The sequence below is a fragment of the Molossus molossus genome, unplaced genomic scaffold (genome assembly GCF_014108415.1).
Source record: "Molossus molossus isolate mMolMol1 unplaced genomic scaffold, mMolMol1.p scaffold_m16_p_23, whole genome shotgun sequence".
NCBI classification, from domain to species: Eukaryota; Metazoa; Chordata; class Mammalia; order Chiroptera; family Molossidae; genus Molossus; species Molossus molossus.
In genome coordinates, this window is record NW_023425359.1 from 20,092,847 (window position 1) to 20,118,491 (window position 25,645).

Here is a 25,645-nt window from a genome sequence, read left to right on the forward strand (position 1 = left end):
ATCACAGGCTCAGCCCACAAAACAACCTGAATTTTGGTAATAACATGTTGAGATAATCCCCATGTTTCTCTGCTTGTCTTTGGCTTTAGATACGAGCTTCTGAGATGTAAAATCCATCAGCCACTTGCATCGAATCCCCCAGAAGATTTAAATCTGTGGCACAATATTTATTCAGGAACTCAGTGGTTTTATGAAGATAAGGGTCTTAGCAGGTGAGATTACAAAAACTGTAAAAACAAGTGCTGGCATTTGGTTTGGGGCACGTTGAATAGTTCAAAGTACCCTGGTGTCTTCCTCGTGCGGGTGTGTTATCAGTCATGCAATGAAACGTTTGGTTATCATCTGTGGCGTTAATCATCGAGCTGAAACAGTCAGTGTGTTTAATGTTCGCCATCGTAAAATAAGCCTTTGAACTTGAACTTGTAGATGTTTGAGCCTTAACTACTGCCTCTGTCTCAGCTCCATTAAAAACTTAAGAGAGGAATTTGGAGCCCTGGAACATGTATAAAACGGGGGCACTTGTAAAACGCTTGCCATTTCTGGAAAATAGTTGTTATAAGCCATTGATCGACTCCACAAAAATCACTTACTTAACAAGCTTGACACTTGAAAGAATCCGGTCTCCAGTTCCAAGTAATCAACCAGCCGCCGTGTCAGAAGAGCAGAGCATAGGCGAGCCAGGCATTGTGGGTGCTGTTCTGTCCTGCATTAGCAAGTGGCCTTGTGACGGAGGCAAGTCACTTCATGTCTCTGGGCTTCACTTTCGTTGTCTGTACAACCAGGAGATCGGGTGGGATTAAGTGACCGCCACACCTTCACGAGTTCACGCAACATGATCCAATTGTAGAACACCACGGTATCACTTTAGGAAAACTTGGCAGACGCCTTTCTGTCAGGTTGCTTCTGGAGACCCACCACTGACAAGCTCTCCTCTGAATACAGCTCCCAGCTCTGGCCTGTGTCCCACCCCTTCCTCACCGCGTCTCCGCTCGACCTACATTAGCATCCCTCCTGGCTCCCCCATCATGTACCCCTTGCTCGGCCAGCTGCTCCCCATTGCTATCATCTCCTTCAGACTGGTCTTCCTTCAACTCTTGGACTAGAAGTTTCCTATTGGGCTTCCCTTCCCTCTCTTCCTGGTCTGAATCAGCTTCCCCCTTAATGTATTTCCATAGCACCCCCCATACTACTGTGGCCATTGGAATGTCCTGGCCTGGCTACTTGCCTGGACACCCCATGATATTGTCAGGTCCACCATGAGCCAGGGCTCCATCCTCATGATTTCTGGACCCTCCATCCCTGGAACATCATGGGGCATGAAATAGCTGTTCCACAGACGACCAGATAACTCGGCAAATGGTTGGTTAGTTCATTGCTCGGTGCCTTAGGAATACCCGGTGTAGCGCTGTTACCTTTGGGGAATGCGTAGAATCTGAGAAAGTCGCCCGGTTATCGTAGGGGTGCAGTGGAGAGCACGCCGGGTGCCGTAAGGTCCTTGGTGGGAGGCAGCACCTAAGTCCAATGCAGCGTGAGAAACGGCCACGTCTGTAGGTCAGTCACACCAATCAGCATTCCTTTCTGTGCGTGCTCAGCTAGCATGGTCATCGGACTGTTCTCCACGATTTTCAATTCCCTCTTTTTTTCCATCGGGCACTGGCCATGATCACTGCCATGATCACAAGGAGGGAAGACATTCCTTTGGTCAGAAATTGTGTGTTTTGCCTACCGGCACTGTGATAAGGGACAGAGGGCAGATGTAGCACAACCCTTGCTCTCAAAGAGCTCACGGTCTAGTAGACCCTCCCCCCCCACACACACATTAATTACCGTCATCAAGGCTAACTGTAGAGTCACCAGCACTGCCGTAACAAATCACATGGAAAGGGGGCTTTCTATGACCTGTGAACTCGAAGTGCTTACAACACAGCAATCTCCAAGGTAAACAGAACTTGACCAGTTAACATCACTGACCCTGATTTTTAGCCATGTTTGGCAGGAAAACAGAATAAATCTCCGAAGGCTAATGCCATGTCTTCATAGAAGACATGAGAACGTATGAAACCATTAGGACCAAGGACAAAATTTACTATTGACTTTTTTGTGATGCCTCTAAGGGTTTGGAAGGAGAAGCCCACACCTAAAAATGTAAGGAGAGACGTAAAGTTAAATCTCCTCAAATGACATGGAAACACAAGTTGACATCAACTAATTGACGGAAGCTGGTTGTAGAAGGGAAGGGTATGGATAACACTGTGCTTAGCTGATATTTTACTAACTGCATAGTGCTAAATGCCAGGAGACTTCTTTTTTCCTGCTAGGACTAGCCCTTTTTTTTTAATAACTGCTATAACCAGCTTGTGATTTTAATAAAATTACAGTATGCATTTGTTTTTAATATTTAAAATAAATGGTGTGAGTTTCATATTGTGAGAAGGTTTTTGTCCTAGCCCTGTACCCTTTGTAAGTCCCAGAAAGCTAGGGGTCCCTTCAACCCAAGGGGGATTCTCTCATAATTCTGAACAAAACCTGGAGATTGGTCCACTAGGGGGCACTATGGGTTGTGCCAGTTTTTCTGCCGGAAAGAAATGATTTTGTTCTGCAGATGCTGTCATTACCCACCTGGGCAGCTAGCAGCCAGGCTCACGCACCTGTGGGCGGGGTAGCAGTCTCTCAAATCGTCCTGGTCACTCTTCTGTGCATGTGTGTCTCCGCTCCTTACTAGCCTTGTCCTCTGACTTATATTTGCTTATTGACTTGTTTGGTGTGCTGTTTTTTAGGAGGTGGATGTGAGGATGGGTAATTGAATTCAGATGCCTTTAGAGGACTATGTAATGTCCTAGTCTCTCCACACAGACCCCACCCGTGCTTAATTCCTTCTCGACTTGCATAGACGTGACGCGAACATTGTAGTGGTTCTTCCCATCTCGACCAGATATCGCCATAGCTACATCTAGAATCAGTTTTTAAAACAGCACTATAGTTGACATAAAAAGCAATGTTAACTTAAGATTCACTGGGCATTTCTTTAGGAAGGTACTTGTGAGAATTCATATACATCGTCGTCAATATCCATGGTTAAGCCGTCTATTTCGGTTAGATATGTTTATGATACCATATAGACTCACCCACATTAATCTAAAAATGTTAATGTACTCTGAAATTCAAACTATTCTGGTCATTCTTTTTATTCCTTTATCTCTCCATGTTTAAAGTAGAATATTGAACTAATTATCCAGATAATTTAAACAAAAATATTTTTGTTCTCATGTTATCTTAGGTAAGGGGTGATTTCGTCGGATTTACATAGCTAACTGCCTCATTACTGAACTTGCCATTGCGTGTGGACACAAACTCAGTGTAACTCTAGGTTTATAGCGCCTGTTGGTTTCTAACTTTTCCACTTGAATGAGTCTGTGCAAAGCGATCGTGTTATGGTTGTTGGGCGAACCATCGTGTGCACATTTTCATCACTTGGAAAATCTGTTGACCACACTGTTGCCGTGTGATGCTGCTGTGTGGTGCGGGCAGGGTCTAAGAAGAGGTTGGGGACCCTTTCATTTGAAGCATCTGTCCACCCTTGTGATTCTCAGCACCTCAGGGTGCCTTGGGGCTGCAGGGATCGGAATAAGGCACTGAGAACCCAGTGAGGGCCTGTCCTCCTTCCTGTTCTGGATTTGGCAAAGGAAGAACAAGGTATAAGAAATAATAGGTCCTTTTCATCTGGCTTCGAAAGTATTGAAGATTATAATAATTTAGCTGCCATTAAGTTCATAGAGGCATGTTCTTTCTACCTTTTATTCCTTTCAATTATTTATAAATTCCTAAAAGTATTTCTTTTGCAATGACAGTCTGGAAAGAATGCTCCATTCGACTCCTTAAGAACCCACTAATAGAATTATCTTTAAATGGATTCTTGAATAATGCAGGGTTTGGGGTACCACTGACCCCTTGCACAGTCAAAAATCCACATATAACTGTTGACTTCCCCAAAATTTCACTACTAGCCTGCTATTAGCCAAAAGCTTTACCGACAACATAAAGTTGATTAACACGTATTTTGTATATTATCTGTATTATATACTGCATTATTATGAATTACAGAAAAAATGTTATGAGGAAAATTAGAAGGAAGAGAAAATACATTTAAAGTGCTGGAAATCAGTGGTGTAAAGAAAAGGTAGAGACTGTCCATGGAAAATTGAAATCACTACAGGTTTCAGTAGGAGAAAGAGGGTTGCATTTTTGTGTGTTTGCTTATTAATTCACCCACACAAAGGATGCATTGATCCGCACACGGCACCAGCAGAGGTCTGTCTGTCCCATCCCGGCGTGTGTGAGGTTGCACTCATGCCTGTGTTGGGTTGGGGCCGATATGAGGAAGCCAACTGGACAGCCTGCATTTTCAGAAGCATGATTTATATTGGTGACAATATTGACACAAGAATTCTGTTAGGACATCAATAAAGTTGACACATTTTTAATTCTGATGAAAAGAACCTGAGGCATTCAGCGGCTGCTCTGAAGAATAGTATTGGTTCCAAAATCACATCGGACTCCTTGAAGATGTGAGCCTTCAGCCAGCTTGCCTGGACCACTGCTGCTTTCCAGACAAATGTCTTCATGCACAAAACCCCGCCTGTCACCAACAGCTGGCCCAGCTGTTCCCTCTTCTGGGGAGACTCTCTGACCAGACAAGCCTAAATCAGATGCTCTATCTGATGTGTGTTGGGAGAAAAGGGAATAAATACACAAATATTTTAGAGGGTCTCTAAAAATCTAATTTATTTTTATAAAAATGTAGAAGAGAGATCATGTTCATATGTTTTGTATCTCAAATAAATAAATATTTTTTAATTTTTTTCCTTTATTGAGTTTACAGACAGAGGAAGAGAGGGGAGAGGGGGAGAGAGAGACATAGAAACATCAATGAGAGAACATTGATTGACTGCCTCCTGCACGCCCCCCACTGGGGATCAGGCCTACAACCCAGGCATGTGCCCTGACCGGGAATCTAACTGGCGACCTCTTGTTACAGGGGTGGATGACTAACCACTGAGCCACACCAGCCAGGCTCCAATAACTATTTTTGAATGAATGAAAAAACGAATGAAGGAAGGAAATGATGGTATGTCAAACATGAGAGAACAATTTAATTTGCAAAATAAACCACTTTCCAAGTTTCAGTAGGAATCATTTCTCTATTGGACAAGTAGATTTTAGTTTCCTTAATTTATCCAATTTTATGTCACCTAAAAGTTATGAGACTGACAGCTTTAGTAACTATGAAATGTTCTTCATTCATTCATTCATTCTTCATAAAAGTACTCAGTAAGTAAACAGATTAGGCACTTTGTCTTCTAAACAGAACCTAGTTTGCTCATTCACTTGAGTAATAACTGAACCTTGAAATCAATATTCTTCCAGAAATAAGATTTTCATATATATTATCTTTTACAAGGAAAGACACCAGAGTCATATTATAATGCAACCAAGTTTACCTTTTCTGTGCGTTGGTTACAGGGAGGGGCTTGAGGATGGTCTCAAGTTGATCATTTAGAGAGTAACTCTTCTGACAGCTCAGTGTTTCTAAATCCACCTTCACACAACTGGTTTTACGAGTTCTAGTATACACTCAAGATAAGTGTCAATCCACTTTTCAGATTTCAAAAACGGTTCCCTACAGGGTTTGACATGGTACATTTTTTCAAGACACACCTAGGGAACACACTATTTCAAGAAGAAACTGATATACGTCAGTTTTGCATGAGCCTATGAAGTCAATTAATCTAGCGGTTTTCCTTTAAAGATATTCTTTTCTTATCAGCTGCAAGGACTGTCCCATGAGCTATCAATAATTGACATCTAAGCACATCTAAGAAAACAAATACCTGGAGTGAATTTTAAAAGCACTGTAAACACACTAATACATTCTTTTTAAACATGAATTAGGGAAATATCTATAAACGGACATAGTCATAGGTATATACACTTACATAAAGATTGGGTTTCAGAGGCCATGAAAACAGTACAGTCAAGTATTTAAGAGAATTCAAAATATTAGTGCCTTAGGATTTTAACTGAACCATTGAATTCAAAGAAAATGCCGAAGATGAATGCATGACATCAAGTAAAAAGCCTACTGATTTCTCAATGAAGTCAAATCATGAATAGCGGAAAGAATTTAATATTGGAAATTAGGAAAGTAGAGACAGGGTTAGTCATCTTAACTGGTTGTGTATCCTTAGGTACAGCCACTCAACTTCCCAGGGCCTCAGTTTTCTTATCTCTAAAATGGAGCAGCTACGTGGTCACTTGAAACAGATGAACTCTAAAGCCCTCTCTCACTCTAATATTTTAATATTCCTTTGAAAAGAGGCATTTCAATTACATACCTGTGTGTCCTACATTTCTTCCGTGCAGACATAATGTGTATTTCACCATCCCTAAATTACGATGAAATCGCTCAATATACCTCTGGATAAACTAAGGACTTACAGAATGTATTTGCAGTTCACCGATTTAGGGCTAGCCGATGCTGTCGATTTCAGTTATAAAAAAAGAGCCACAAAAACAGCACTTTGAAGCTATGAAGATTACTTATATGAGACATGTGGAAAAAAAATTCAGATTTTGTAGAATAGGCATCCAGACTCTAGCTCGATTTCTTTCAAGCTGTTATGGAGTAAAACACAATTAAAAGTATTTTACTCAGAGAGCTAATGAAGCCAAGGTCACTGGTTCAATTCCCGCGTGAGCCATTAGCTTCGTTTCATTCGATTGGCACAGACTTTCTACCCCCTTAACCCCAACTCACCATCCTTCAAACTCCTACCAGTGGTTACAAAGGAAATTTGGCAAGACTATTTGGATGTGTAAGCAAAAGTCTACCCCCTCAGCTAGAAAAATAACTCAAATTCAAGCCCCAGGGATATGACATCATCCAAGTATGGACAGATCAGATTATCATTATGGTTGTTACAGCTACTGTTGTCTACATCATGCCTTATGGTGACAAGAACAGGCTCTGAGACCAAACTGTCTGGGTTCGAATCTGCACTTGTCCACCTCCTACCTTGATGACTTAGACAAATCATTTAACTCTTTGAGTCCTAGTTTCCTCATTTTCAAAGTAGGTATTATCATGGCACTTTCTAGGGTCCTTGTGAGGAATGAATGAGGGAATGCATGTAGACACTTTCCGACGTACTAAGATACCAGTAAATGCCGTGATTGCTCTCTGTTGTCTTGGTCATGTACACTACTGAACACTTGCTAAAAAGCACATGCGTTCGGCAGCTAAGGGTCCTGTGAACAAACGAGGTGGCTTCAGACAACAGATTTACCTTCCCACTGTTCTGAAGGTCCTGAATCAAGGTATTGCCTGGGCCATGCTCCCCCCAGGCCCTAAAGAAAAATTGTTCCCTGCTTTTCCAGCTGGTGGTGGTCTAGTTCTCCCTTGGCTTGTGGAAACGTAGCTCTGATTTCTGCCCATTTTCACCGGGCCATCATCTCCCTGTGTGTGTCTGTGTCTTTGTATCAAAATGTCTCTCTCCTTTCTCTTATCAAGACATCAGTCCATTGGATTTAAGGCTCTCCCAAATCTAATATGGCCTCATCTGAACTTGATTACATTGCAAAGACCTTATTTCCAAATAAGGTTCCCTCAGCAGGTACCAGGAGTTAGGATTTAAATATATCTTTTGGGGGGGGGGGTCACAATTTAACCCCCTACAACATACAAAGCAGAACGAAACAAGACAGAGAGATACACAGAGAGCTATAGATCTGATGCTAGTACTTATCTGGAGGAAATAGATACATTGTTTCAAAGAAACCACTAAGATTTTACCTGTAGCTACAGTAACAGAGAAACACCCTTAAATGTGGCTGAGGCAGAACCTTGCAGAGTGTCCTTGGGCGGTGATGGGAAACAAGGTAAGGTGAACAGACTTTCCACATAGGTGGTGGCCAAGAGCTCTGAGAATTCCGACATAACTTCCATGAAACTATTTAACATAATCCTGCAAATGGCACCCACCCCTTGTGAGTAATGAGCGTGACTCCTGAGAGAAGCTCAATGGCCCTGCATTGCACGTGAGGCATCCTTGATAATCTATTAAAACCCCGCACGGGTGGTGATGAGCGGAGGCTAGCATTTGCCCTCAGTACTGAATGCCTCCCGGGCCTGGTCATGGGCGGTCCAACGCACTGAAGCTAATTTCTTGGTCCAAGTAATTGCCCCATGAAAACCTGAATGTTTCTCTAAAAAGTGTGAGCCTGCCCAGAGAGTTTGAGCCAAACAAGGCCAGCCTACTAAGCTTCTTCCTGAAGGAGCCAAAGGGGCCGAAGAACGGGCGTCTTTCCTCTGTCATCGATTTCGGATGTGACTTGCAAAGTCTTCATCCCAACATCAGATTTCCTCCCCCTGCAAAGCGAGATTCAGTTCCCACTGCATTAACTCAAGGAAACATCTTCCCACGAAGGCGAAACACAGCTCCTGTGGCCGCCCCCGCGGGGAAAGGTTCACTTCGGTCCAGGTTACAGTTTCATGTGAGGCTTTATCTGCAGGCCCATGAGGTGTGGGGGAAGAAGCAGAGGCAGACAAAGGGAATGGAGATGAGAGAATCTGGTATTTGAAAATGGACGCATTTCCCAAATGGAGAGCAGGGAGCTTGGGCTGCAGGGCAGGAAGTTGCTGGCCAGGCGCCCGCCTCGCTGCATCCTGAAAGGGGCGTCACCCTCGCCCCTTCTGACCCCGGGGGTGAGAAGACAGGACACGCCAGTTTGCGGTCGCAGTCTCTGCTTAGTGTTCCTAAGAACACGTTTTCCTGACAGCGGTAGTGGCTCAAGTGTCACCATAAGACACGTTGTTGTGTAGGAAAGGAAGATACTGGGTTTTGTGAAAGGGCAGGAGAAAAGTATGCATTTTATGCAAAAAATAAAAATAAAAGTACAAAAAAGAACTCCTGTATTTTGGGAGGAATGAGGAAATGATGTGTTCTGTTTCCTGTGAAAGAGGAACTGACGTGTGTCTCTTGACAAAACCTTGCAGGTTCACGACGTACGTGTACAAGGTCATGGTCCACAACAGCGTGGGTTTTACACCCAGCCAGGAGGTGACGGTGACGACATTAGCAGGCCTTCCCCGGAGAGGAGCCAATGTCTCTGCGACTGTCCTTAACTGCACGGCCATAGACGTGAGATGGGATAGACCAAGTAAGAAAGCTTCTCTTGTCTTTATTTTCCCCTTAACACGCCAGTACCACGCGTCCGGTGTGGCTCAGCAGTTGAGCATCAACCCACGCACCACGAGGTCACCAATTCGATTCCCGGTCAGGGCACATGCCCAGGTTGTGGGCCCGATTCCCAGTGGGGGGCCTGCAGGAGGCAGCTGATCAATGTTCTCTCTCATCGATGTTTCTTTCTCCCTCCCACTCCCTTCCTCTCTCTCTAAAATCAATAAAGAAAAAAAAAATGTCAGTACCAACGTGAATCTGAAATGAACACATTACGAAGCCGAAACAACAAGCACTAAGGTCCCTGTGCTATTCATTCTCCAGAGGTCGACTGTCCCTCCCCCTGCTCCATCCTGCTTGGGCTTTTCTCTCCTTTCCGCTGTCCCTTCTGGACTGGGAATGGAGTTTCCAGGCCACGTGGTGGGAATACCCACGGACTCATTCGAAACACCACCACATTGTAGGGGCTCTTTCCTGCAGAGAGCTCGGCTCCCAGATGCTGTCGCTCATCACCCACCAGCCACCCCCATTTCCATGGATGGCAGTAACGTGGATGCGTTTTTCCCAGTGAGTCACCTTCAGCTCTGGTTGTAGACGGACCAGCTCGGGACAGGAGAGTGGAGCCTGGCCGTTGCCATGGACATGCTCAGGCTCACCTGGCCCCACTCAGAACACCTTGCGCAGGCCGCTAGGAGACTTTGCAGGTGGATCTCATCATCCCCTGCAACTTCAGAAAGTCCAATAACTGACATTTCAGATCTACTTGGTCAGTAGAGTAGCATTTAACATCTGAGCTGTTCATTCTTACGGGTCCATTATTACCATCAGAAAAAAAAATTTAAAGATGTATTTATTATGGAAATGTGTATTGTACTCATTCTTAAAAGCATTACTTCAAAGCTGGCAAATAGTGAGTCAAACTTGCTAGAATAGTCCCAAATATTGAGAGATCAGACATGGGAAGCCCCAATTAAAATATGTTTAATGCAAGAAAACTGTACCTACTCGAGTAGTCATCTAGCATTATATAGAAAGATATAAAATTACTCCTGGTTGTGGTTCTGATCCAGTCTTGAGTTTTGTTGCAGCCAAAGAAGACACTGTAACTCTGTAATGCTTCCTATTTTGTCTTAGACCATCTGCGTGAATTTTCCCCAGCGTTATGTTGTATCAATTGCAAATTGAAACCAGTGCTAGGTGACAGTAACTGTAAATTACAGTTAGTACCAGCACACCCTGGCTGGTTTGGCTTAGTGGTTAGAGCATCCGCCTGTGGACTGAAGAGTCTCGGGTTTGATTCGATCAAGGGCATGTACCGCGGTTGCGATTTGATCCCCAGCCCTGGTCGGCATCATGCGAGAGGCAACATCTCTCTCCCATCAATGTTTCTCTCTCTCTCTCTTTCTCCCCCCTTCCCTCCCTCCTACTCTATGTAAAAATCAATGGAAACATACCCTCAGGTGAGGATTTAAAAAAAAATAGTACCAGTAATGTTGATCCACATTGCCACTAAATAACCCAGTTTTACGAAAGATGATCATTCTAGGGTATTTATAAGGTTGCAGTTTTCTAATGATCAGTGTCCCTTCTATTGAAATCTTAAATCAGTTAAAAGGGAGAATATCAGTTCATTGATGCTTATGATTACCATCTGAGACACCTCTGGGAAAAATGCAAAGTTTTATCTGGGGATGGATTCCGATGTCCAGTATCACATATTTTCACTCATCTCCCTCTTCCTCACTACTGGTCCCACTTCCTGGTCACCTTAAAAGCCTCCTCCGGGGATGGATGCCGTCCCCCCAGCTGACATTTGAGTGTTTCTGTGAAGATTCGGCTGCTGACTTTCCACTGGTGTGGGTCTTTATGTTATAATCGCATGCGTGAAGTCAGTGTGCTTATAAAAACTGACAAACCTCATAGATCTGAAGCAGCTCACTGAAGTCTCATTACCGTGGTAATCTGGACCTCCGACCTTCGGGATGGAGGTAGCGCAGTCTGCTGTTATTTCCATCCACACCTTAGACATTTTCCAGATAACTCTCGGTGAGCACCAAGGTTAACTCTTGGAAGCGGGTCAGCGATGCGAAAGCTTGTTACATAATCATTTTCCTCCCTCTTGCAACGTATTAGCCGAAGAAAATTAACTAGCCCCTCCTCTGAGCCAGGGCCACCTACTTCTTGCCATTTGAATATGGTTTTCTTGTTTTGTCGGGTTGTCTGCTGTGCCCAAAGGCACAACATTGTAGATCAAAAGTCATCTGACTACGTTTATAAATATTTGCTTACTAAAAGTCGCCTTTCAAAAATATTGTACAGCCCTGGCCAGTGTGGCTCAACAGTTAGAGCGTCGGCCCACTGGTTCGATTCTGGTCAAAAGCACCTACCTCGGTTTTGAATTGTCCCCGGCCCTGGTTGGGGTCGTACAGGAGGCAGCTACTCGATGTGACCCTTTCACATTGATGTTTCTCTCTATCTTCCTCCCACTCCATCTGAACAAAAGCGGAAGAATGTCCTCAGGTGAGGATGGAAAAAAAATAGTGTTTGATGTATTTGCTAAAACATATTTCTCAGCTACAATCACACACCATGTTGCTTGCAAAGCGTTTCTGGCAGATTTCTACCCATCACCAGTTAACAGGGATAAGTGATCGAGAATTTTACAAGTGCCTGTTATTTATTTTTTAAATATATTTTTTTTCTTTATTGATTTTAGAGGGAGAGGAAAAGAAAGGGAGAGACAGACAGAAACATGGATGAGAGAGAACATAGACTGGCCGCCTCCTGCATGCCCCCCACTGGGGATCGGGCCCACAACCTGGGCACGTGCCCTGACCGGGAATGGAACCTGTGACCTCTTGGTGCAGGGTCGACGCTCAACCACTGAGCCACACCGGCCGGGCACAAGCGCCTGTTTCAAATGTCTGCAGCACTAGGTGACACCCTGCAAAGTAAAAGCACCCCTGAGTTTCTTTGGCTCATTTTAGGGAAAAGAGTACAAAGGCCCGGCCCGCAGGCCGTCTTGCCTGGCCCCCTTCCTCCATCCACTGTTGTGCCTACAGTATTGGAAAAGAGATTTTGCCCACAGTTTAAACATCAGGAGAGTCCACAGAAAGGTGGTGTTTTTGTTTGAAATGATCTGAAAGTTCAAGTGATGGGGTGAAACCGCTTTCCCATTACCGCAGGGAAAACATCCACGGTAAGGTGTGGGGCCGCCCCTTCCGACAGGTCCCATCCGCCCCCATCTCCGGGTCCCCACAGAGGTGTGACGCCCTCCCTCCTGCTTTATCGAATCAAGGAAAAGATTTCAGCCTAAAGCGAAAAGCACAAAGAGAAATGATGGTGGTGTAGAAGGTCACAGTTCTGGAAGGAGAGCTACACACATCATCTGCACTTCAGTGATTCTCACGGTTCTCAGCACAGCCCTGTGCGGTAGCCACTGGGGTCGAGTAGCTCACCCCCAATCTCAGCGAGGCCGGAGCTCTGCCCAAACTCCAACTGAGGGCTCAGGCATCCGATTCCCGGCTGTTTCTCATGCATCTGCCTTCAGAGCTATCGGCACTTTGTCAAGAATGATTGAATAAGATCCGTCTTCTTTCGACGGCTCGCTCTAAAATAAACAGAGAATGAGAAAATACCCACGAGTGTGTGCCTGCCTCTCTAACGAGGTCAGCTACAGCCAGGAAGGAGCAAGAAAATACCCGAGACGGTGAGAGAGGAAAGTATTACCGAAAGAGAGGCAAAGGAAGACATCCGTGCTTCCCACCTCCTCATCCCTCGAGAGTCACCCAGAGATATTCACACCCCGCGTCACTCAGTCCCCTCTGTCTCTCTCTCTCTCTCCTTCCTCTTGCCTCCTCCTCTTTTCCTCTTCTGCCTTCCTCCCTCTTGCCTGTCCTTGTTTCTTCCACAAACATTGATTTAGGACCTTGTGCCCTGGGCACTGGAAACACCAAGGTGAATGACAGAACTCCTGCATTATAATATCTCGGCCAACTATGTGGAGAAGTCGCAAAGTAGGAAGGTGTCACCATTAAAAGAGCGAGTTTCAGCTCACACAAAACACCCACCTCATCTTGGTTTCTCAGTCAGAAACCACTACATTTTGTAGCCAGAAGAGTTTCTGAGATGGTGAAGATCTAGAGAACATAACTGATAGTGATCATCGTCTCTAAGGTGCATAATCTAGTTGCTTTTGCCAGAAAACGTTCCACTGGCCTAACACCTGTTTTAAGTTACTCGGGACTCCATGACAAAGGGGTTCTATATTTGAGAATTTGCCACAGTCGAGGCCACATTTCTGACCAGTGCACGGAGATCATCACCAAAGATGTTTGACCAGGTGCGAAGCTAAGAAAGGGCATTGAATGGAATTGCATCCAGATATTAACATAGTATTTTTGTTCAACTTGAATTTATGGTGCTGATACTGAACAATATTTTTTTTAATGTATTTTTCTTTATTGATTTGAGAGAGAGAGGAAGAGAGAGAGAGAAACATGGATGAGAGAGAACATCAACTGGTTGCCTCCTACATGCCCCCCTACCTGCCCCCCCCTGGGATCGGGCCCACAACCTGAGCATGTGTCCTGACCGGGAATCGAACTGGTGACCTCTTGGTACATGGGTTGATGCTCAACCAGTGAACCACACTGGCCAGGACTGAACTATATTTTCAATATATGGGGTGAAGCAAAAGTAGTTTTACAGTCATTTTTATGGAAAACAATGCAATAATTAATAAATGATACAATAATGAACTCTGTTTTCTGTACTCACAGCTATAAACCTACTTGTGCCCCACCCTGTACCTACCTAGGTACATTAACTGTCACTTGAGAAAAGAGATATCAGATGCATTTAATAAGTGAAATCCATTTGCATTTGTGAGTAGAGTTTGAAAGTAATTCATTAATATTATATCTTGAGGGCTTGAACTTCTAACCAGACTGCTCACTTAAATGAAAAGACAACATGAGCTTCAAATCTAGTCAACTTTCCGCCACCTCTCAGTGATCACAAGTTAATGAGGGGTGCTTCTGAAAGCCCCAGAAAATAGTCCCAACGACAGAGCGCACAGACACTCTCATGACACCAGGGACTGCTGTTCTTGACTAATGTTATCACTGGGAAAATATTAACCCAATAGCCAGCTCCTGCCCAAGCACATAAGGACCACTTATTAACGGTTCTTCCGTTTGGTGACATCAGAGAAGAGAAACATCTCAGTCACCAGAGTTTTCTAAATTAGTTGCTAACGGTTTCTTCTTATAAACTCTTTCAACTTCAGTGGCATACAAAACCTTTTCAACTATTGCCAGAAACAAGGTCAAAGCGGTAGTACACATAGGGGTCTTTTTTCATGATGAGAAGTTCTTAAAAGTAAGTCACATGGTTCTCAAAGCCATCGCCCTTCCTAGAACCATCAGAGCCTGCACATTGGAGACACCGCACTCCAACAACCGCAAAGAGAAATGCCACCTTTCCCCCCCAGTGCTTGGTTGACTAGGTTAGTGCTGCTAACTCCTTCTGACACATACGGTCACATACAATTTTAGGAGGCTGCTGAACCAACAGTCCACCTTCCGGCCCTAACACAGACCCAGGCAAAAGCTGCTGCTTAAGGTCACTAAGGAAACTATCGATGTACGTAGAGCGGTAGGCGACTTCCTACCTAAGGAAAAACGTGGCTGTTTCATGTTTTCCTTTGAAAGCTCTGCAGAAGGAAGAGAACGAGGAGCAGGACGTAGGGAAAGACTGGAGAGACCGGTGGAAGGGGAGCAGACGAGCGGGCTGGTCTCTGAGAGGCTGAGGGTTGGAGGACAATGAGTTATACTTGGGAGGCAGGCAGTGATTGGTCTGGGCGTTCTGTGAGAGCTTGTTACATCACAGAGACACAGTGGACTGGGAGAAAGCAGGAGACCCTTGATGGGAACTCAGACACCATCCGAGGGTTCCACAGAGTGACTCTTTTAAGGAGAAGATGCTAGGTCTGTTGTATCGACAGGATACCCAGCAAAGTTACCAAAGGGCCCTAGAACATTGTTGGGCAGGTGTTGTTCACAAGTTGAAAAAATCCTTTCCTGTTTTAGGATCTGCGCCAGGAAGTGCCCTTATTGGGATGAGCGTCCGCCTCTCTAGGATTGTTACTCAGGCACGGAAGCTGCTCCGTGGATCGCACGTTTTTATTGTGCTGTTAGTTTCCTCTCGGTGATATTTGATAGTTTTGAAGATTAGTTGAATAAGTATAACTAGCATAGCTAAAATATGTAGAGGAAACCGATGAGCCCGGCTGGTGTGGCTCAGTGGTTGAGCACCGACCCCTGCACCAAGAGGTCGCCGGTTCGATTCCAAGTCAGGACACATGCCCAGGTTGTGGGCCTGATCCCCAGTGGGGGGCATGCAGGAGGCGGCCAGTTGATGTTCTCTCTCATTGATGTTTCTATCTCTCTTTCTCTCTCTAAAATAAACAAAAATTTAAAAAACATTTTTTTAAGTAAAGGAAACTGAGGAGTTGACTTTCCTATAAAGGTTTGACTCTATGTAATTAATTATGGGGAAGGGAGAAAAATCAACTTTGTTAAAAAAAAAAAAAAAGTTAAAACCATAAGGGAAGTTCCGCAGACTTCCCTTCGTCAGGAGCAGCAAATAGTAGAGTTTCTTTGGTCTTCCCCCCACTGAGGCTCTTTTTGTCAGCCACACTGATGACGTTCCGTGTTTCTTGTTAACAGCTTTTCAAGACCTCCAAGGTGATGTTGACTATTACACACTTTTTTGGAGCTCCACTGCCTTCAGTGAATCTCTGAAAATCCTCCCAGATGTAAACGCTCATGTCCTTGGCCACTTGGTTCCAAACACGGAGTATCAGATTTCCCTCTGTGTCTACAATGGAGTCCACCGCATCAACAGTGATGTACTGTCCACTACCACTGCCGATGGGGGTGAGTCCAGGCTTCAGGGGACCTGGGCTTCATGGATGCAAATGAAATTGATTGATCCTGGCTGAGGTTGAGCTCAGTCATCCGTCCATTATAAAATTTCCGGTGTGGGAGGGAAGGGGGCCGGGGCTAAAATGCTTAAGTGCTGGCTGTCATCAAGTGGTAGATCAATACGTGGTCCCGTTGAGACAGCAGCCCCAGGCTCTGATAATGGGGTATTAGCCCAGTTTGTTCCTGTTCTTTTCATCGAATGCTGAGTTCACGTCGATACAGGGTGACATTTCGAGACATTACTTTTTTTATAAAAAAAAAAAAAAAGATTTGCTCTCAGAAGCAGTATGCTTTTCAAAGCGACAGCCAAGCCCAGCGAGGGCCCCTCCCTGAGTCACCAGGAATGGTAGGCGCAAGTTCAGCCACGGAGAAAAATAGCCCATGACTCATTTCTAAGCCAGTTAGCAAGGGCGAGGACGCAAGAGAAGCAACTTGTGAATCTGAAATGAGTTTGGAATGGTCTTTCTAATCTTTTTGGCTTTATAAAGTCTCATTATAAACATTATAATATCATTACCTCCCAGGCGAGTGTTCCAGGTCATTAGGAGAACACTTTAAGTGAGGAACCCATTTCCCTTGGTGGTGCCAAAGGTCGACACCTTTTGTTTATAAAATAGAATGGATCACAAGGACAATTTTTCAACTAGTTAAGATGGGTTCTTAAGATAAAAATAGGTCTCCGCGTAGTTATTTCTGACATGCTTGAATAATTGTGTAATTTAACGCCAAGCAAGATTTTTTTCTAAGGTTAGATTTCATCATTACCTATGGTAATCAACATTCAAAATCATTTACATAATGACAATATTGCATTATTGCTTCATATTGCTTGAGTTACAAGCTAGTAACATCAAATGATTTTTCACGTTCCACCAGCCTCAATGTATTTGAGTTTTATTTTATTTTATTTTTTGCTTAAGGAGCGCATTTTCTCCCCCACCCCCACCCCCGGGAGATATGAAATGAAAGGATGGGAGAAGAGACAAAATAATAGATATGTGTTAGTGGCACAGATGGGTGAATAATTTATCATCATATCCCACTGGTCACATAGCATTGAAGATTAGCGCTACGCTGGTGGTAGAAAGTCTTTTACCACCAAGTCTTATGGTTTCTGACTGAGAGTATAATAAGCCAATTTACAGAGGCCTCCAGCTTGTGATAACTTCATCAGAGGAGAGCAACGAACCCTTCGCTAAACCTAAATACTAATCTGCATTTAGTTTAATAAGTGCTTTTTCAGAGACAGCTGGAGTTTGTTCGTTTTTTCCCTTTAATTTCAGAGCCTCGGGGTGTGCTTCCTCCGGAGGTTGACATCATCAACAGCACAGCTGTACGTGTTATCTGGACCTCTCCTTCCGACCTGAACGGCATGGTCACGGAATATTCTCTCTCTGCGAATAATCAGCTCTACAAGACTGGAATGAAGGTGCCGGGGTCTTTCATTCTAGGGGACCTGTCTCCCTTCACCACCTATGACATCCAGGTTCGAACATTGTTTTTGGTCGTTCAGCTGGTGGGTATGTTAAATAAAACCCGTCGGGGTCCGTCTCTAAGTGGGTATCTTCCGTCTTGGTTACAGATGATTTATTTGGTGGTGAAGGGGAGAGAAAAGAGGGACATTGATCAGGATTAGATCTGTGTGCTGTGGGCCAAACACATGAATCTCCGGAGAGAAGAGAATGATAATAATATGGAAAATGATGTGCAGAAGGATGACAGCATTGTACTTGGCAAAATGAAACAAATGGCTTATTAGTGATAAGTCTTGCCGGGCAGTTAGCCTTTTTTTTTTTTTTTGCTGCTACTATTAATGGAATTAAAATCAGAATCAGCCTCTGATTGTGGAGACCTTTCTGGTTTCGGCTATTGACTAATTTAATGACGTCAGGAAAGTTGTGCCCCTCACTTAGTGTTGATTACCTCTTTTGTAAGGGCACAGGGCGAGATGCCTGAAAATATTCCACCCACATCCGTCCTTCTGAACATGGCAAGAAGACATACATGAACATATGGCGGATAAAAACATGTTAAAAATGTGATCGAAGGACGAGAGACATTTATCTGTTGATCACTCAACAAATGACCTATGGGAGAGCAGTTCCTTGTAGACTTTTGTCCCTCGGGCTTCTCAGGGACTCTGTTGAAGTCAGTGTACTCTGCCTTGTGTATCCCCTTAGTGTATGAGAAAGTAAAGGCACACGTTTAGAGAATACCTCCACCCCCTGCAGCCAAACTCACAGACCTCTTTGAGACCCACTCACCTGAAAAGCACAAAAAAATGAGAGAGAGAGAATGCAAGGCATAGACAACAAGGAACTTAATCCTCAAAAAACTGGAAATCTTTAGACTGTTAGCATATAAAAGATAAGAAAGCCAGGTGTGGAAGTGAATGATAAAAACAGTGTTTCAGAAGCTTAATACTTACACAGAAAAGTTGCAATTTAGTAAATTTTAAAATAAACCACGCTACTTCTAAAATTTACGAGAGATTAATAAATACATTTTGGGAGATTTTGAGCACAGAAATTGCATTTGCCACAGAGCAATCTGAGTGGTTCTGTGTTAAAATACCGCCTCTTTCATTTTCCCGTCTCCTTCCCTCGGCACATTGGAAAGTTAAATATACATGATCCCTGGCGTTCCCCTCTCGTACTACTAGGCCTGGGTTCCTAGGAAGACATTTAAAATTTTTTTTTTGTTTTTTAAGAAGAGAAGAAAGGTACATTGATTATTTTTAATTTTACCACGGTTTCCGTGAAGTCACCTGGGTCACCTTAACCCTAGCCCTAACCCTAGCCCTAACCCTAATCCTAGCCCTAACCCTAACACTAACCCTAACCCTAACCCTAGCCCTAACCCTAGCCCTAGCCCTAGCCCTAGCCCTAGCCCTAGCCCTAGCCCTAACCCTAACCCTAACCCTAACCCTAACCCTAGCCCTAGCCCTAGCCCTAGCCCTAGCCCTAGCCCTAACCCTAGCCCTAACCCTAACCCTAACCCTAACCCTCACCTTAACCCTAACCCTAGCCCTAACCCTAACCCTAACCCTAACCCTAACCCTAACCCTAGCCCTAACCCTAGCCCTAGCCCTAGCCCTAGCCCTAGCCCTAACCCTAACCCTAACCCTAACCCTAACCCTAACCCTAACCCTAACCCTAACCCTAGCCCTAACCCTAAGCCTAGCCCTAGCCCTAGCCCTAGCCCTAACCCCTAGCCCTAACCCTAGCCCTAGCCCTAACCCTAGCCCTAAGCCTAGCCCTATGTCTGTGGTTCTTAGAGAGTCCATGTGTGTCTGTAGGTCACAGATCAAACTGTCAAATAAAATGACATTCAAAATAATCAGTAACATAACTTTGTGAACAGGGTAGCCCAGGAAGGTGACCCCAGTGGAGAAAGCGAGAGAATCCTCAAAAGGCAGCGTATTCATTTGCTGTATGGGGACTGGACATACAGCCTGGGGATGGGACCCCCTGGGTGCGGAGGCTGCTCTACTTTCTGGCCTGGGAGCAGGAGTTGAGGCTGAAGTAGGTGGGGTGTGTTCTGTGACAGCTTCACTCATGCCTGCCTGTTGGAGGGGGTCGTGGCCCACAGACCGTGTGTCTGCATCAGGTTTGGAACCTGGAAGACAAGGAAACAAAATACCAAATGAGAGTCTGATACTTAAATGTTGGTGTTAGTGACTAAGAGGTCCTTATTCTGTTTTTGGTACGTGCCCCTAGCGGGAATCGAACCCGGGACTCTCTGGTCCACAGGCCAGCGCTCCAACCACTGAGCCAAACCGGCCAGGGCAGATGTCCTTATTCTTGATAATTACATTTTTGCGAATCTATTCACAGCCCAGGGATAGACACAGGAGACAGTTGCTGCATGGCTGGAAATTTGAATAACAAATTTCAGTAATTTTCATTCATGGTGTCAAAGAGGACTTGGCTCCATTTAAAATATTCACTTAATTGATAGGCTTAGTACTTTAAAATTCTCCATGCTAACCCCCTCTGTAAAACAGCCATTGACTTGAAAGTAGACATATAAATGCATTTAAATAGTAACTTTTTTTAAATGTGTCCATTTGTGTATACAATTCCTTTTTAAAGGGCATGATCATTTTAATTTTGATTTAATTTTATATTTTTAATGTAAATCTTTATATTTGGTTTTCATTCACATGTCATACAATATAGCACCAGAAATATGCCCAAACATGGAGACTGAAATAGAGACTGGTAATATTACCTTAGTAAGAATGAGAACATATTGACATATTTCTCCAAAGTAAAAAAAACAAACAAAAAACTTCCAGTGATTCATTGGAATACACCCAAGTAGTTTAGAACTTAAAGTTATACTTTATATTGAGATGACAACACGTAGACTGTATTAAAGCCCAGATGAGACATCTCCTCTCTCACCAGCTTGATCACATTCCCTGATTTCTCTGACCCTCGATTCACAAACATATAAAAATGGAATTGTGAGGACTCCATGCAATGATCAGTGCAAGTACCCATCTAGTGTTTGGCATGTATTATTTACATAATGAATTCAGTTGAGCTGATTTTGAGTTATCTCATTATTCACTGACTCAAATATTCCCTAATATGTAGGAAGTCTTATTGTCATTAATTCTGCTGCCAGCAAGTCTATTTTAAGTTCATCTACCTTTAGGCTATTTGGGGTTTAAATGAACAGCCTTGATAGTGTTTAAGTATCTACTAAATATTACCCTCAACTACTCTATGGCATAAATAAATGAAAGTCCGTCAGCACTGGGAAAGAAGCCGTTTCCCTTTGGCTGATCCTTCCATGAACACAGTATGATGTCATTTCTTGGATGTTCCAGTAGCAACCTTCCGTACATCCGTTTCTGCCCACCCCCTTGCTGAGGACGATCTTTCTGTCCCGAATGCCTGATGACCCCAAGTGCTAATCTTTAATTACTCCCCTCTCCTTAGCTTGTATTCAGATGAGGGCAGAATTAAAGGAGTAACTGATGACCTTCTGTTGCAATTAAGGTAAAAATACAATTGCACTTGGAATAAATGGATATAAAATAGCTCAGCCATATTGGAAGGCTTCTCTAGGTGTCTGTCTCTGTCTCTCGCTCTCTCCCTCTCTCTCTTTCTCTCTCTCTCCCTCTCTCTCTCTCTTTATTAGACATTAGCATTTAGGCCATTTGTTGCAAAGTGTCAAGACTGCCAGAGGTATCATTATTCTACCTGGTTAGAGATCTGGAGAGGAGCGTACAGTTATGACTATTATGCTAACAAACTGTCCCCAGACATCTTCCATTCCTTACCTGGGTTCCAAACAGATCAATAGGCTAGTCTCTTTCCGAATGGTTGGAAACGGGAACTGAACATCACCATCCAAGTCACTGAATCAATTGTCTGGAGCCCACTCCTGCCCTCTGTTCCGAGCGGGCCCCTCTGGAGTCAATTAACACCAAAAATTAATATTTAATTAAACCCAAGGGTCTGCTAAGAGATGCATGTGAAATGAGGGTGGGTGAGAGTCAGTCATTGGCTCGCTAGACTTTGAGAATAATTGGATTTGTGCTTTTCTAAACTACTATTTGCAGGTCGAAGTCTGCACAAAATACGCCTGTGTGAAAAGCAATGAGACACAGATCACCACTGTGGAAGACACGCCAAGCCATATACCAGCCCCCACAGTTGGTAGCATCACTTCAAGGTACACATTTTTTGTCATTCAATCTAAAGAAGTGGTCACAAGCAATAAAACTCAAAATCAAAGAGATTCCAGTCATAGCCATCTCAATTAATAAGCTGCTATAAATATGTGTGTAAATCAAATTTTGATATATTGTGTTGATCTGCAGCAGACACATCCTATGACATTTAAGCTTTGCTATCCGTCTCCCTATTTGTCCAGCTTTATTGCTCTTTATTTAGTAATCTTTGAACAAATGCTTAAAGCATGAAAGGGTTTCTTTATTTAAATGTGTCCTTCAGTGAATCCTTTTGTGAGACACAGAATACAATTTTAATTAGAATGACTCCCTTCTGACTTAATCTCTTTGAAAATATTAGACTTACATATATCAGATTTCCCTAAAGCTACAAATATCTGTAAAATAAATAGGGGAGATCATGTTTGGATAACCATTTCCAATTTTATCAGGTCCTTGGTAGAATCTCTTTATTTTTCTATATGCTTTTGTTGTTGAGAAATGACCATAAGTTGAATGTGCGTCTCTTTTCAATTCAAAATTAGCAATGACAATATTAAAATAAAATGTAACATTATTTACCTAGCAATGACAATAATATTAAAATAAAATGTAACATTATTTCCCAAGCCAAGTGAGATAACAATTGTTCATTTCTCTACATGAAGTTGAGACTAGAGACAGAAGGCTGCTACTGCTCACATCATACAGAGTGGGCAAAAGTAGGCTTACAGTTGTGAGTATGGGACACACAGAGTTTATTCTTGTATCATTATTAAGTATTGTATTATTTTCCATACTCACAACTGTAAACCTACTTTTTCCCTACCTTGTATTTTTGCTCCAGCCAAATGAATCACCCTTCATCTACACACACACACACACGCATGCGCACACACGTACACACACATGCACACACACAAACACATCACATAGACCCAAACTGACTGAAATAGTCAATCTATTATAAACTATTTCAATTCTGAAGAATTCCTTTATGACATAGTAAAATTTCTAGGTCTTTTAAAAACAATAATAAGTTAATAAACACCTGTATAATTTGAGGGATGAGTAATTAAAATAGTTAGAAAAACCCAAGTAATTGGATTCTTAGCTGTTCCAGGCAAATCACGTCATGTCTTCTTACAGCACAACTTCTGTGGAACACGTGAGAGAGATCTATCTAATTTGGGTGTGTTAATTAGTTGATAATCCCCTCAGCAGATTTCTCCCACCTATCCAGAGGATTATCTACTATCCAGGGGGAAAATAGTCAAATTAAAGGGGCACCAGAGACCTTTATTTATTCTTTTAGCAAACACATTTGTGGCTACAATAATGTAAGAGGCAAAAGTAATACAAAGACGTGTAAGGCATGGGTCTACATTTTCACAGGTCCCATCCGCACTGGGAGACACTGTGCTGGACAGATGTTCATAGAATATTGTGACAGTCACTGCCATGAAAATTTACAATGTGCAAAAAATGCATAAAGAGAAACATACCAAACTCGACCCACAACCATCATGGAAGATGTGACATTTGGGTTCAGTGATAAAGAATTTAAGGAAGAATTATAGTTAGGTCGGTGAAGATTGTTTAATTTCTTGCCTCCCCATGACTCAAGCCCAGGTGAAGGGCATAAGGGACTATAGCTTGGATTTCATATTTATATGTAACTAAAAATAATGTGTAAGCTTTATTAGAAATTGAACCAATGCCCGTATGTGTCTCCGTCTCTAGAATTTTTTTCCCATTAAGGAGATTCTTGCAGACGATAACAGAGGGAAAATATTTTGTAGTTGCGGTTAATGATTGCTTATCCCCAAATATATTAAATCGATGGCAAAGACATTAGAAAGGGTATTAACCAACCGAGCAAGGAGAATGACAGAGGAGATGACAGAGGAGAGGTTTCGACACAATTTTGGAAGCAGTATTTGGCAGGAGAGGCAAACGACTTCGTTCAGTGGAGAAATTGACGACTGAAGTGTCGGTTGGCAGAGGGGGATAATTACATAAAACTAACTAATTTGCCCCGCAGAGAACCTCAGCATCTGAGCTCTTGCAAGCTTTAAGGACCGAGAAGGGGGAGATACGATGAGGTGCAAAGCTGAACTCATAGGATTAGCTAAGACTCTGGGGGGGAAAAAGTGATTGGAAACTATAATTAGTGTTCTCCAGAGTAACAAAACCAAAAGTGAAGACTCAGGAAAGCCCGGACCCAGTTTAAGACCAAAGGTTGGAGACTCAGGGGCCGATGGCGTAAATCAAGCAGATGGAGGGAATCCTTCCGTCCTCCACCTTTTTGATCTGTTCAGACTCTGAACGGATTGAATGATGCCCACCTACTTGGGAAGAGCAACCCGCTTGCTGACTCTACCATTTCAAATGCTAGTCTCACCAGAAGCAACCTGCTGACACGCCAGAAATAAGGTTGCATCAAATATGGGGACACGGTCCTCAAGGTTTTCTACCTCTGGAGTATGCATTCCGGTGTCCGTTTCTCTTCCTCCGTGGGGCATAGTCCCCCACTAAAAGATCGGAAGTTTATTCCCTGCAGAAACTGAACAGAGAGGTACTTCAGATTTAGGGCAACTGAGCACAGTGCAAAGTTGGGATGAACCATGACGAAGGGAAGGACTGTAACGTGAATGATGAGAGTCTCAGCTGCTTCTCCAGCTCTGTTCTCAAAAACAAGTATCTAATCGTAAATGCCGCAGTAGGAAATTGGACATTCTTCTCTAGAAAAGCTTAAATGTCCTGAATAAAATACCTCCAAAAATTAGCAGGAGGATCCCGTAATGGAAAACACATGTATCGGGACATGTATTCGTCAGCAAGCCTCACTCATATATAAAGCTTCCAGCCAGCTTTTTTGGTACCTAACTCTCCAAGACTAAAAGGACCAAAATAAGAGAAATAATTCAGTAGACATGGGGACAATACAAAGGAAGAAACACATTATAATAACCTCAAAGAGATCAAAGAAATACTCTTGATCTATGAAACAAACACACACAATTTACTTGGAAAAAATTAAAGTGGGGGTTGGGGAGAGGACCTCATGAAAATTAAAAGTGTAAAAGTTGAATTAAAACGTTGGCAGAAATGTTAAAGGAAAGTCTCTCAAAGTGCAATAAAAAGCAAAGATGTCAACGCGGGGGTGGGGGGGGGTGGGGAGTAATTATTAAGAAAGTTAGGGAAAAAAATGTCCAGGAAATCTAGTATGTGGATTATAAGGGTTCTAGAAAGAGAGAACAGGAAAAAGAGGGGAGAAAATAAATGATAAGAAAATATCCCAGAACTGCAGTCACTCGTGGGCAGGTTAAGAGTGTGCAGAGAGCAGGATAATCACTGAGAAAAGAGTCACCTCGAGGGATATTATCAGGAAATGTCAAAGTTTAGGAAGTTCCCAGGGAGACAAGGCAGATCACGCACACACTGCACTGGAATTTGATGGCTTCCTCAGACTTCCAAACAGCATCATTCACCGCTAAAATCAGTGCCTCAGAATTCTGAATTAAAAAAACAAACAAACAAAAACCAGTTCGTCTTATTCCATACTCAGGCAAATATTAATTAGAGTTCGGATTAGAATAAAAGCAATTTAAGACATGTGAAGAGAAAAAGTTACCAGCTGACGAGGTGAAAGGAATGGGCTACTTTTTACCATGTGTTAAGCTTCTGGAAAGATCCTTCCTGGATTCCCTGAATTTGTTTATTTTTCA

The 25,645-nt window shown here is 43.2% G+C and overlaps 1 protein-coding gene across 1 annotated transcript in view; it reads left to right on the top strand.

The window, feature by feature from the left end:
* The window catches only part of USH2A (usherin), a 534,168-nt gene that overhangs the window by 340,495 nt on the left and 168,028 nt on the right, over positions 1-25,645 (top strand). The window contains exons 42-46 of the mRNA XM_036277426.1: positions 90-212; positions 9,053-9,216; positions 15,968-16,177; positions 17,509-17,711; positions 21,804-21,916. Of these exons, the coding sequence (XP_036133319.1) occupies positions 90-212; positions 9,053-9,216; positions 15,968-16,177; positions 17,509-17,711; positions 21,804-21,916 (813 nt within the window). The remainder of the gene's footprint in view (positions 1-89; positions 213-9,052; positions 9,217-15,967; positions 16,178-17,508; positions 17,712-21,803; positions 21,917-25,645) is intronic.